This window comes from Podarcis pityusensis (genome assembly GCF_964106645.2).
Source record: "Podarcis pityusensis genome assembly, chromosome: 6".
Classification (NCBI taxonomy): Eukaryota; Metazoa; Chordata; class Lepidosauria; order Squamata; family Lacertidae; genus Podarcis; species Podarcis pityusensis.
The window spans coordinates 85,358,683-85,370,877 of record NC_138030.1 but is presented as its reverse complement, the minus strand read 5'-3'; the positions used below and the strand labels follow the sequence as shown (position 1 = coordinate 85,370,877).

The 12,195-nt window shown below is 45.6% G+C and overlaps 1 protein-coding gene across 1 annotated transcript in view; it reads left to right on the top strand.

Moving 5' to 3' along the window:
* Window positions 1-12,195, top strand: part of NIBAN1 (niban apoptosis regulator 1) — a 98,703-nt gene that overhangs the window by 82,759 nt on the left and 3,749 nt on the right. Inside the window, exons 9-12 of the mRNA XM_081012097.1 lie at window positions 1,734-1,921; window positions 4,099-4,260; window positions 6,109-6,219; window positions 7,414-7,521. Of these exons, the coding sequence (XP_080868223.1) occupies window positions 1,734-1,921; window positions 4,099-4,260; window positions 6,109-6,219; window positions 7,414-7,521 (569 nt within the window). The remainder of the gene's footprint in view (window positions 1-1,733; window positions 1,922-4,098; window positions 4,261-6,108; window positions 6,220-7,413; window positions 7,522-12,195) is intronic.

Sequence of the window (12,195 nt, the reverse complement as noted above, 5' to 3'; positions counted from 1 at the left end):
ATCAAAGGGAGTTGAACAAGCCTAAATACGCCCAAGGGTTACCATAATTATAGACCTTTTCTAAGTGTTAATGTTTTGTGGAATGGATACAGTGATAGCACACTGGGCTAAGAAATCAGCAGCTCCAGACTTTCACATCGAGTAAAAGAAACATTCAGAAATTTTGATTACAGTATGAAGTTTACAAGTTGCATCTCACCTACATTGCTATTTTGCTGGTAGCCAATCAACTAGCTTGTTTTGCAAAACTACATGTATAATTCTCCTGTTGTTACCCCCTTCTCTTTACATCATGACTAAGAAACTGAATCAAGAGTGTCAGCATAGGAAAGATCTGGTAGTTGTCAGACTCTTTCCTCCCCTAGTCATGTTGAACAAGGATATTGTAAAATGCTTGTGCGCATGATGTGCAATATGCTTGTTTGTGTGAGAGTCTGCTTGATGCATCCTTTTCTCAGAACGCATAGAGAGGCACTGTTCCAGTCCCATGGAACAAGAGCTGCCCTTGTTGCCAGTGATTCCAGTGTCTGGATTGAGAGTCAAGAGTTACAACTGTACTTCATAGTGCAGTCCTATTACTTTGATCTATAGAACTCAATGGGAGACACTGCTAACTAAGCCAGACACAATCTGCATATTCTCACGATGTGCAGGATAAAGAAAAAGGTTTGTGTATCGATTAATCTGTCACTGATAAATGACTATATACAGCCGTACCTTGCTTTTGGAACAGCTTAGTTCCCGAACGTTTTGGCTCCTGAACACCGCAAACCCAGAAGTGACTGTTCTGGTTTGCAAACTGTTTTTGGAAGCCGAACGTCCAACTGGGCTTCTGCAGGTTCCGATTGGCTGCAGGAGCTTCCTGCAGCCAATCAGAAGCTGCGCTTTGGTTTCCGAATGTTTTGGAAGTCGAATGGACTTCCAGAATGGATTCCGTTCGACTTCCAAGGTATGACTGTGTGTGTGTGTGTGTGTGTGTGTGTGTGTGTGTATTAAATTTCTGTTTTACAATTTAAAATACTAATTTTTCATCCTAAAGACTTCCCTCATCCTTTGTTACACTTCCCTAAAGTGACTTCCCTCCTTCTCTTTCCATGGTTCATTTTACATATCATAAATCCTTGCATATTTTCAGAAACTCTACTATTCAGTATTCCATTATTCCATCCGTCATAACTTACCGTATTTTTTGCTTTATAACACTCACTTTTTCCCTACTAAAAAGTAAAAGTAAGGGGAAATGTGTGTGCGTCTTATGGAGCGAATGCAGGCTGCGCAGCTATCCCAGAAGCCAGAACAGCAAGAGGGATTGCTGCTTTCGCTGCACAGCGATCCCTCTTGCTGTTCTGGCTTCTTAAGATTCAGAATATTATTTTTCTTGTTTTCCTCCTCCAAAAACTAGGTGCGTCTTGTGGTCTGGTGCGTCTTATAGAGCGAAAAAGACGGTGCCGTATTTACACTGTTGAATTTATCTTAATGCTGCCAGCATTTTCAGCTTTACACAGTTATTTTCCATAAATTCAACAAATGTTTTCCAATCTTCTTTAAACCTATGTTCTTCTTGTTCTCTTATTCTATATGTTAAGTCTGCGAGTTGTGCATATGCTGTCGACTTAAGTTGCCATTCTTCTTTAGTTGGGACCTCACTGATAAATGCCTTTAGGTGTCCTTTGGATTTTGATAGTCTTTCTTGTCCTTGGAGCCTCTAACTCCGGCCTGCCTTAAACTTTCAGAGAGTATATCTGAGCCCATCCAGACATGTTGCAGCGAGAGCATCCAGCCCTTTCTGTCCTCCATCCTGGAGGAGCTCATGGGCCCAGTGAGCTCTGGGTTCAGTGAAGTCCGTCTTCTCTTTGAAAAAGAGGTCAACGAGATCAGCCAAAATTTCCAAGAGACAAACGACATTGGAAAGCTGAAAGAGGTATGATAGCCACGTGATGTGACCTTTGGTTCCGTCCCCACCTGTTCACCCAAAAAGTAACAGTAACCTGTCTCACAGGATTCTTTTCAGGAGGAATAGGATAAGGGAATATTGATGCCTGTCGAGAAGCCTAGTGAACAGGGTTACAAATGCTAAGCTACATTCCATAAGCCGTAATTGTCATTTGTTTGTCTGCAGCCATTATCTTCCTGCTCAAAGGCTCAGAAAGAGCCAAAGTACATAACTGTAAAGGCTGCGATAGTATATACTGATTACTTACCTTGGAATTACAATTCTTAGATCATCTCAGGGTCATACTGTTTATGGCATTTGTCCTGTAGCTTGCCCTTGCCAGTTTACATTTACAGAAAGCAAGTAGCTAGTTGGGAGCAATAATATTAACAACAACAACAACAACATATTTATACCCCGCCCATCTAGCTGGGTTTCCCCAGCCACTCTGGGTGGCTCCAAACAGAATATTAAAAATGCAGTAAAACACCAGACATTAAAAACTTCCCTAAACAGGGCTGCCTTCAGATGTCTTCTAAAAGTCTGGTAGTTGTTTATTTCCTTGACAACTGATGGGAGGGCTTGCCACAGAGTGGGCACCACCACCAAAAAGGCCCTCTGCCTGGTTCCCTATAACCTCACCTCGCAGTGAGGGAACCTCCAAAAGGCCCTCGGCGCTGGACCTCAGTGTCCGGGCTGAATGATGGGGGTGGAGACGCTCTTTTGGGTATACTGGGCATTAAGATAGTGGCATCTGGGTAGAGGATCTTTTGCCCTTTGCCTCTGCTTTTGTCTTGATCAGACTTGCCATCACCATGTGCCTGCTGTTCACATTGGGAGGAAAGTTCCCTGTGGTGGCAAATTTGAAGTTTAGTTTGAGGCTATGAGCCCCTTATCACTCAACTACTTAGCTTATTTGCATTATCCTTATGACATCAAGATAACTAACCCAATGACAACTAGGCCAATAATGGATCAGTCGCATTATTGGTTGACCTATTCTATGGGGCTGACATTCTAAGAAGCCCAACTCTGCCTTCTGTTGGCTGTTAGGTAATAATAATAATAATAATAATAATGATGATGATGATGATGATAATAATAATTTATTATTTATACCCCATCCATCTGGCTGGGCTTCCCCAACCACTCTGGGTGGCTTCCAAAAAAATATTAAAATACTGTAATACATCAAACATTAAGAGCTTCCCTAAACAGGGCTGCCTTCAGATGTCTTCTAAAAGTCTGGTAGTTGTTGTTCTCTTTGACATCTGCTGGGAGGGCGTTTCACAGGGAGGGCGCCACTACCGAGAAGGCCCTCTGCCTGGTTCCCTGTAACTTGGCTTCTCGCAGTGAGGGAACCGCCAGAAGGCCCTCGGTGCTGGACCTCAGTGTCTGGCCTGAGCGATGGGGGTGGAGACGCTCCTTCAGATATACTGGACCGAGGCCGTTTAGGGCTTTAAAGGTCAGCACCAACACTTTGAATTGTGCTCGGAAATGTACTGGGAGCCAATGTAGATCTTTCAAGACCGGTGTTATATGCTCTCGGCGGCCACTCCCATTCACCAGTCTAGCTGCCGCGTTCTGGATTAATTGTAGTTTCCAGGTCACCTTCAAAGGTAGCCCCACATAGAGCGCATTGCAGTGGTCCAAGTGAGAGATAACTAGAGCATGCACCACTCTGGCGAGACACTCCACGGGCAGGTAAAGTCTCAGCCTGCATACCAGACGGAGCTGGTAAACAGCTGCCCTGGACACAGAATTGACCTGCGCCTCCATGGACAGCTGTGAGTCCTAAATGACTCCCAGGCTGCGCACCTGGTCCTTCAGGGGCACAGTTACCCCATTCAGGACCAGGGAATCCTCCACACCTGCCCGCCTCCTGTCCCCCAAAAACAGTACTTCTGTCTTGTCAGGATTCAACCTCAATCTGTTAGCCGCCATCCATCCTCCAACCGCCTCCAGGCACTCACACAGTCATTACCACTGGATCAGTCATTCATTACCACTGGATTCATTACCACACAGTCATTGCCACTGGATCTTCAGGGTTCCTGAGCCATCAGTTCTTTGCCTGGGATAACACTCTTAGCCACTGCGTTTCACCAGCGCAAAGTAGTTGCATAAACATTACTGAAAACCTGTGGATGCTGTCTTCCTGACAGAACGTGAAGCACCTGACAAGCCTGCCCTACGACTCTGTGAAAATGGAACCTTGCTATCTGAAAGTCGACTTCCTTCAAGAGCAACTGCAGGACCTCAAGAGCCGCTTCAAATTCTATGATATTGGCTTGGTTATTCAGATGACCCAGAACGTCATGCAGGAGGTACTGTAAAATTCACATTTATTTTGACAGTCAGCCTAGTTTTTGGTCTTGGTGCGTCCACCCCTTAGTGTTGTCAGTGGCTCGACACACATTCAGATTACTGGCCAATTTCCAGTGGGGTAGTACTGATTTCTAAGGCGTTAAGCACTCCCAAATGCTATCTGGAAAACGGTTCGCCCCGTCAGAGCCAAACCAGCATTCTGACCAGCCGTCTCAGAAATCCAGATCTGGAGTGTGTGCCTTCTAAGCCAAGGTCCCTAAGCTCTTAGTTCAGTTACTGGAGCAGGAAGTGAAGAATATAGAAGTCACTGTTGTATCAGGCGAGGGAAGAAAGTCAAGCAAATGGAAACTACAGGTGAAACTCAGAAAATTAGAATATTGTGGAAAAGTTCATTTATTTCAGTAATTCAACTTAAAAGGTGAAACTAATATATGAGACAGACTCATGACATGCAATTGCAATCTCCTGGTAGACGGCTGCGTTGACCCTGGACTTAATGAAGCACAGTGGACCAACACCAGCTGATGACATGGCTCAGCTGATGACATTATTTCAGTAATTCAACTTAAAAGGTGAAACTAATATATGAGATAGACTCATGATCTGCAAAGCGACATATGTCAAGCCTTTATTTGTAATAATTGTGATGTTTATGGTGTACAGCTGATGAAAACCCCAAATTAACAATCTCAGAAAATTAGAATATTAAATGAAATCAGCAAAACAAGGACTGCAAATAGAGCAATATTGGACCTCTGAGAAGTAGAAGCATGCACATGTACTCAGTACTTGGTTTGGGCCCCTTTTGCATCAGTTACTGCCTCAATGCGGCGTGGCATGGATGCTATCAGCCTGTGGCGCTGCTGAGGTGTTATGGAAGACCAGGAAGCTTCAATAGCAGCCTTCAGCTCTTCTGCATTGCTCGGTCTCATGTCTCTCATCTTTCTCTTGGCAATGCCCCATAGATTCTCTATGGGGTTCAGGTCAGGCAAGTTTGCTGGCCAATCAAGCACAGTAATCCCATGGGCACTGAACCAGGTTTTGGTACTTTTGGCAGTGTGGGCAGGTGACAAAGTCCTGCTGGAAAATGAAATCAGCATCCCCATAAAGCTCATCTGCGGAAGGAAGCATGAAGTGATCCAAAATCTCCTGGTAGACGGCTGCGTTGACCCTGGACTTAATGAAGCACATTGGACCAACACCAACTGATGAAATGGCTCCCCAAATCAACACAGACTGTGGAAACTTCACATTGGACTTGAAGCATCTGGCATTGTGTGCCTCCCCATTCTTCCTCCAGATTCTGGGTCCTTGGTTTCCAAATGAGATGCAAAAGCTGCTCTCATCAGAAAAGAGATTTGGGGAGCCATGTCATCAGCTGGTGTTGGTCCACTGTGCTTCATTAAGTCCAAGGTCAACGCAGCCATCTACCAGGAGATTGCAATTGCATGTCATGAGTCTGTCTCATATATTAGTTTCACCTTTTAAGTTGAATTACTGAAATAAATGAACTTTTCCACAATATTCTAATTTTCCGAGTTTCACCTGTATATCAGACCAGATTGATGCAAAGACTTCATCTTGCCTGCCCATCGCTGAAGATGTCACTGTTCCCTTCTGTGCCTGAAGAAGATTCACAGAGGATTCACAATAATCACCAGGCTAGATCCCATCCCCAGACCACAAGGCTCCTGAATTAAGCCGTAGAGTCTCTGACAGAACCAAGATGATGATGTGCTTTTGTCAGAAGTGCCTTGAGGTTGATGTCGACTGATAGGTTCACCATGGTGACTCTCGGAATTTTGTAGGCAAATAATTATGGCCTCTGTCTCTCAATGTGTTTATAGCTTATGGAAAATGCTGTATATACCTTTGATCACCTGCTGAGTCTAAGCCATCATAGGGATGCGGCCAAAGTGTCAACAGCCATTGAGAAAGTCAAACTCCGTGTTCTTAAGGTATGCTGTTTATTTACTTATTCCAGTCCTCTGCAAGGGAAATCTAGGGGTGTAGTGTCTATTATAATTATATATATCACCACATTTAGACTTGTTAGACCAGTGGTTCGCAAAAGGGTGTGGCAGGAGAGGATGGCAAGTGGGGTGGGAAGACACAAGGACAATCAAAGAGATATTTAAACATTTCAGGCTTGTTTATAATATATTTTGGGACTGAATCATGGTCTTACGTAGTTGCATTGTCCTCTTAGGAACAGACAAGCATAATACTTTCAGAAACATGCTCATATTATAAAGTAGTTGTGTTCTATGTTACAAATCAAGCACTGCTGGGAGTTGTTTCTTTTTGTTTTCCATTGTATTTCTTAACAGTTAAAAATTTGGCATGGCGCAAATCAAATTTTTATTGTGGCCCTGAGAAAAAAAAAAGTTTGAGAACCACCGTATCACGACGCTTGTTACCCGGAGGTCTCCAAGCAGCTTCAAACATATGTTTGAAAAACACAAAACACTAAAAAATGAACATCTCCATGCAAAAACACAGATTAATACACACACACACACACACACACACACATACACACACACACACACACACACACACACAGAGCAATTCCCGCAACCCCCCACTAACAGCCTCAGGAAGATACGACAGCACACTTACAGTTTAAAAATAAATTATCATCTTGGTCTATCAGAAGCCTAGGAGAAAAGGTACATTCCTTAAATTTCTATTAATGTATAGCCTGGACATGCGTTTCCATTTCTTAACGTTGGTAAGGAGCTGCTGTGTGAAGGTAGAATAAATGTAATAAAAAATGCATCGGATGCTTCTTATTTTATTAATAACACTTATGATAAGTGAGTCATGTGTGATAGAACAAGCAGTCTTTTGAGGAGGTGTGTGTGTTCACTTCTTATACACACACACACACACACACACACACACACATTTATATTTAACATGGATTTTATAGATCGTGCACATTATACTTTGCAAGAACAAAAGAAGGGTCTTGGTTAAAGCAACTGTTTCCAAAGACTTCCTGGAACAGTTTGAAAAGAAACCACGATTGCCTTTGTGCACTGATTTTGGATGGGGTTTACTTTGATTTTGTGCAGAAAGCTGGGAGATGTTTTCCAGCACATTCAGATCTCGCAGCTGATTCTATTTATTTATTTTTAAATTGACAGCAATATGACTATGACAGCAGTACCGCCCGGAAAAAGATATTTCAGGATGCCTTGGTCCAAATCTCATTGCCCACACTTCAGCGGACATTGGCTTCAACGTGTAAGCCGGTAAGTTACAATACCTGTGTTTGAATTGAAAGGAGAGGAAGGATTTGCATACTGAAGCTACTGGGCTTATCACTGTGAATGGGCATTTTAATAATAATAATAATAATAATAATAATAATAATAATAATTTATTATTTATACCCCGCCCATCTGGCTGGGCTTCCCCAGCCACTCTGGGTGGTTTCCAAAAAAATATTAAAATACTGTAATACATCAAACATTAAAAGCTTCTCTAAACAGGGCTGTCTTCAGATATCTTCTAAAAGTCTGGAGACGCTCCTTCAGGTATACTGGACCGAGGCCATTTAGGGCTTTAAAAGTCAGCACCAACACTTTGAATTGTGCTCGGAATCACTGGGAGCCAATGTAGGTCTTTCAAGACCGGTGTTATATGGTCTCAGCGGCCGCTCCCAGTCACCAGTCTAGCTGCCGTGTTCTGGATTAGTTGTAGTTTCCAGGTCACCTTCAAAGGTAGCCCCATGTAGAGCACATTGCAGTAGTCCAAGCAGGAGATAACCAGAGCATGCACCACTCCGGCAAGACAGTCTGTGGGCAGGTAGGGTCTCCGCCTGCGTACCAGATGGAGCTGGTAAACAGCTGCCCTGGACACAGAATTGACCTGCGCCTCCATGGACAGCTGTGAGTCCAAAATGACTCCCAGGCTGCGCACCTGGTCCTTCAGGGGCACAGTTACCCCATTCAGGACCAGGGAATCCTCCACACCTGCCCGCCTCCTGTCCCCCAAAAACAGTACTTCTGTCTTGTCAGGATTCAACCTCAATCTGTTAGCCGCCATCCATCCTCCAAAAAAAATATTACAATGTCTTTTAAATCACAGAATGGGCTTATGAAGCCTCGGTCATCCTCCTTTCCTGCTCTTGGAGCCAAAGAAATATGTTCTGTCTTTAGGATGCGTTTCTCAAATACAGACAGTACCCTTTCCCCTTCTTTATTGAAATTTTCAAAATATTACAAAATATATGCATTTCTGGCAATGACTTCTATTACAAAACACAAGGGGTTGCAATCGGAAGAATGATCGGGGTGGGAAGATACTTTTGTGGTCTGGCACTGGCCAACAACAGCTTGCAGGATGGAGAGGGGCAAGTGCGCCACACCCCAAACAGTATTCCTGATCACAGCCATACAAGCAGACGAGTTTCACATTTTGACAACCCTCTATATTCTGTGGCCTCACGGGAGCTATAAACACAGGTGGCGCTGTGCGCTAAACCACTGAGCCTCTTGGGCTCGCCGATCAGAAGGTCGGCGGTTTGAATCCCCGTGATGTGCTGAGCTCCCGTTTCTCTGTCCCAGCTTCTGCCAACCTAGCTACAACCAGTGCAAGTAGATAAATAGGTACCACTGCAGCGGGAAGGTAAACGGCATTTCCGTGCGCTCTGGTTTCCATCATGGTGTCCCGTTGAGCCAAAAGCGGTTTAGTTCTGCTGGCCACATGACCTGGAACGCTGTCTATGGACAAACGCCGGCTCCCTCGGCCTGAAAGTGAGATGAATGCTGCAATCCCATAGTCGCCTTTGACTGGACTTAACCATCCAGGGTTTACCTTTTTACCTTACTTTCTTTGTAGTACTTATTTGGATAAAATTGCATACACCAAATATGTGGTAAACTTTTGCACATTTGGGCTAAAAGTGGATACTAAAAAATGTGGATTTCTGAAATCTGTGGCAGTGTCTGGGAGTGGGCAGGTACCAATGTGTAATGGCCTTGAAGCTACACAGAAAATACAAGAATTGCAGACAGCATCTTGTTTCACTAGGTGTGAGGAATATGAAGAGAGCGCTAGCTTTGTTCCTCTTGCACACTCAAAACATGCACAATGACCGCTCCCCACATTAAATGGGGGGCATCCTTTGTGTGGTCAGGCGCAGCCCCCGGGACCCTATGCGGCTCCATCAGCATAGGCTTGGCTTTGCCTTCCCCAGGTGGGATACCTGGAGGTCTCCGCCTACCTCAGCCAGTTGCCCAATCGCTCCTGGGGAGGCGTTGCCAAGGTGATCAGGCCAGGTAGGGGGAGGGACCACCCTGCCCACACAATAGGAGAAGGATCTTTGCACCCCATAGTCGCCTTTGAGTGGACTTAACTGTCCAGGGGTCCATTCCCTTTTCCCTTTTACATATTCTGTGACCAAACTGCACCAACTTTGGAAGATGTAGTGATTGATCCATGGTTCGTTGGAGGTGGGAATCTTCACTGATCTAGACATAGATGAAGCCATATGAAAGGATAATATCATACACACATAGATATGAGCCATTTTGGTCATAATGATAAGCTATGGGCAGCACGGAAAATTGATTCATTTGCATTTCCTCTTCCTTGCATTTTCCAATCTCCTTTGTATGGAGGGGTGCATAAGATCTGATTTCGTGAAAGCAGGAGGCACAAGAAGCACATATAAAATCATAGAATTTTAGAGTTGGAAGGGGACACCGAGGGTCATCTAGTCCAACCCCGGGCAATGCCAGAACAACTACTTGAAATAAGCTCCATTGCCCTTCTTGAAATAAGTTCTGTGAAATGTTTTTAAAAGAGGCAGCCTGCTGCACAACACTGCTAGCCCACAAGGTGGCTTGATAGCTCAGTCAGGAGAGCACGAGACTCTTAATCTCAGGGTTGTGGGTTTGAGCCCCACGTTGGGCATGGGATTCCTGCATTGCAGGGGACTCCCCTAGGTAACCCTTGGGGTGGGGTCCCTTCCAACTCTACAACTCTATGATTTTTACCTTTCAACAGGTCTGAAATATACTCGGAGTCGAGAGTGGATTTCATGCTCCTTACTCAGCTCATAGTGGTGAGGAGGGATGGAGGTTCCGCCAGAATGTCTGCTTTATATACCGTATTTTTCGCCCTATAGGGCACACTGGCCCATAGGGCGCACTTATTTTTTTGGGGGGGGGGGGAAATAAAGAAAAAAAAATTATTTCCCCCCCCCCAAGCCCCAAAGAGCAAAGAAGCCATGACAGTGAGTGGGGTGGATCCCGCTTGCTGTCCTGGCTTCGTTTTTAGCCTTGGGGCTGGGGGTCCGGGAGCGAAGGCGAGGTGGCGCTCAACCTTGCCATCGCTCCCGGAGCTTGCGGGGCTGGGGGCGGGGGAAGCTTGGGCTTCCCCCGACCCCCGACCCCAGAACGGGTCCAGGAGAACAGGCTGCTATCCGCAAGCCTTGGCTCTCCAGGCTTGCGGATATCTGCCCGAAGCCTGGGGCGCGCCCCGCTGCGTTCCCCGGGTTTCGGGCTGCAGGCTGCTGTCTGCAAGCCTTGGGAGCCCGGCAGGCACTCCTGCCGAGCTCCCAAGGCTTGCGGATAGCTTCCTGAAGCCTGGAGAGCGAGAGGGGTCGGTGCGCACCGACCCCTCTCGCTCTCCAGGCTTCAGCGAAAGCCTGCATTCACCCCATAGGACGCACACACATTTCCCCTTCATTTTTGGAGGGGGAAAAGTGCATCCTAGAGGGCGAAAAATACAGTACATTATTTACACAATGGGCCCCACGTGATTGGCTGATTCCGGGATTCACCTGTAGGCCAGTCAGGTAGCGGATTCACTTCCACCTGGACCTGGATTGGGAGGCTCCTGTGGACCAATCAGACTGCTGCATTCTGAATCCTATTCCACTCAGTACATAACAAGGTCTTTCCTTAGTTAGCTGCTGTTTCGCATATTCCATGCCCCACACAGAGATAATAGTCTTTGTGAAGGAGAATGTGTGCACAGTGGATGTGTCTAATTTGCAGCAAGTATACAGCTTGGCGAGGGGGCGGGGGGCAGGAAATGCCTGTCGTTTCCGCTTGTGGAGCCATCAGCTGAATTCTTATTTTAAAAATGTTCTTATTAGCAATTTCAACATAACAAATTATCAAAACATATCATATTCATTATTCCCCCCCCCCTTCGAACCCTCCCCCCCGAGACTATCCTCAGCTCCTCTCTCTGATTTCTCAGCACATATTATTCTCTGCATGTTAGGAAATTATAAAACTCCTTACATTATCTATCTACCATGTTATCAACCAATAAATTTGGTCAGCCATCAGCTGAATTCTGCCAGTATTGGTCCTTACAGCAAAAATGGTAAGAAATATATGCAGATGGAGTAGCTGTCTTTACAAAGGAGGCATGAAAGCAGCCGATAAGAGAGATGGAGAGAGTAGTTATTAGTACAGACTTATCTCCAAGCTGAGGGACGCGGGTGGCGCTGTGGGTTAAACCACAGAGCCTAGGACTTGCCGATCAGAAGGTCAGCGGTTCGAATCCCTGCGACTGGGTGAGCTCCCGTTGCTCAGTCCCTGCTCCTGCCAACCTAGCAGTTCGAAAGCACGTCAAAGTGCAAGTAGATAAATAGGTACCACTCCGGCGGGAAGGTAAACGGCGTTTCCGTGCGCTGCTCTGGTTCGCCAGAAGCGGCTTAGTCATGCTGGCCACATGACCCGGAAGCTGTATGCTGGCTCCCTCGGCCAATAAAGCAAGATGAGCGCCGCAACCCCAGAGTTGGTCACGACTGGACCTAATGGTCAGGGGTCCCTTTACCTTTACCTTATCTCCAGGTTATGTTCTTGAGCTAGTCTAGGGATTCTGTCCGTTTTGTTTGCTTTATTTGCCAAATGATAACAGCTCTTCCTTTTTCTTTCCTCTCAAACTTGAGCCAGTGCTCT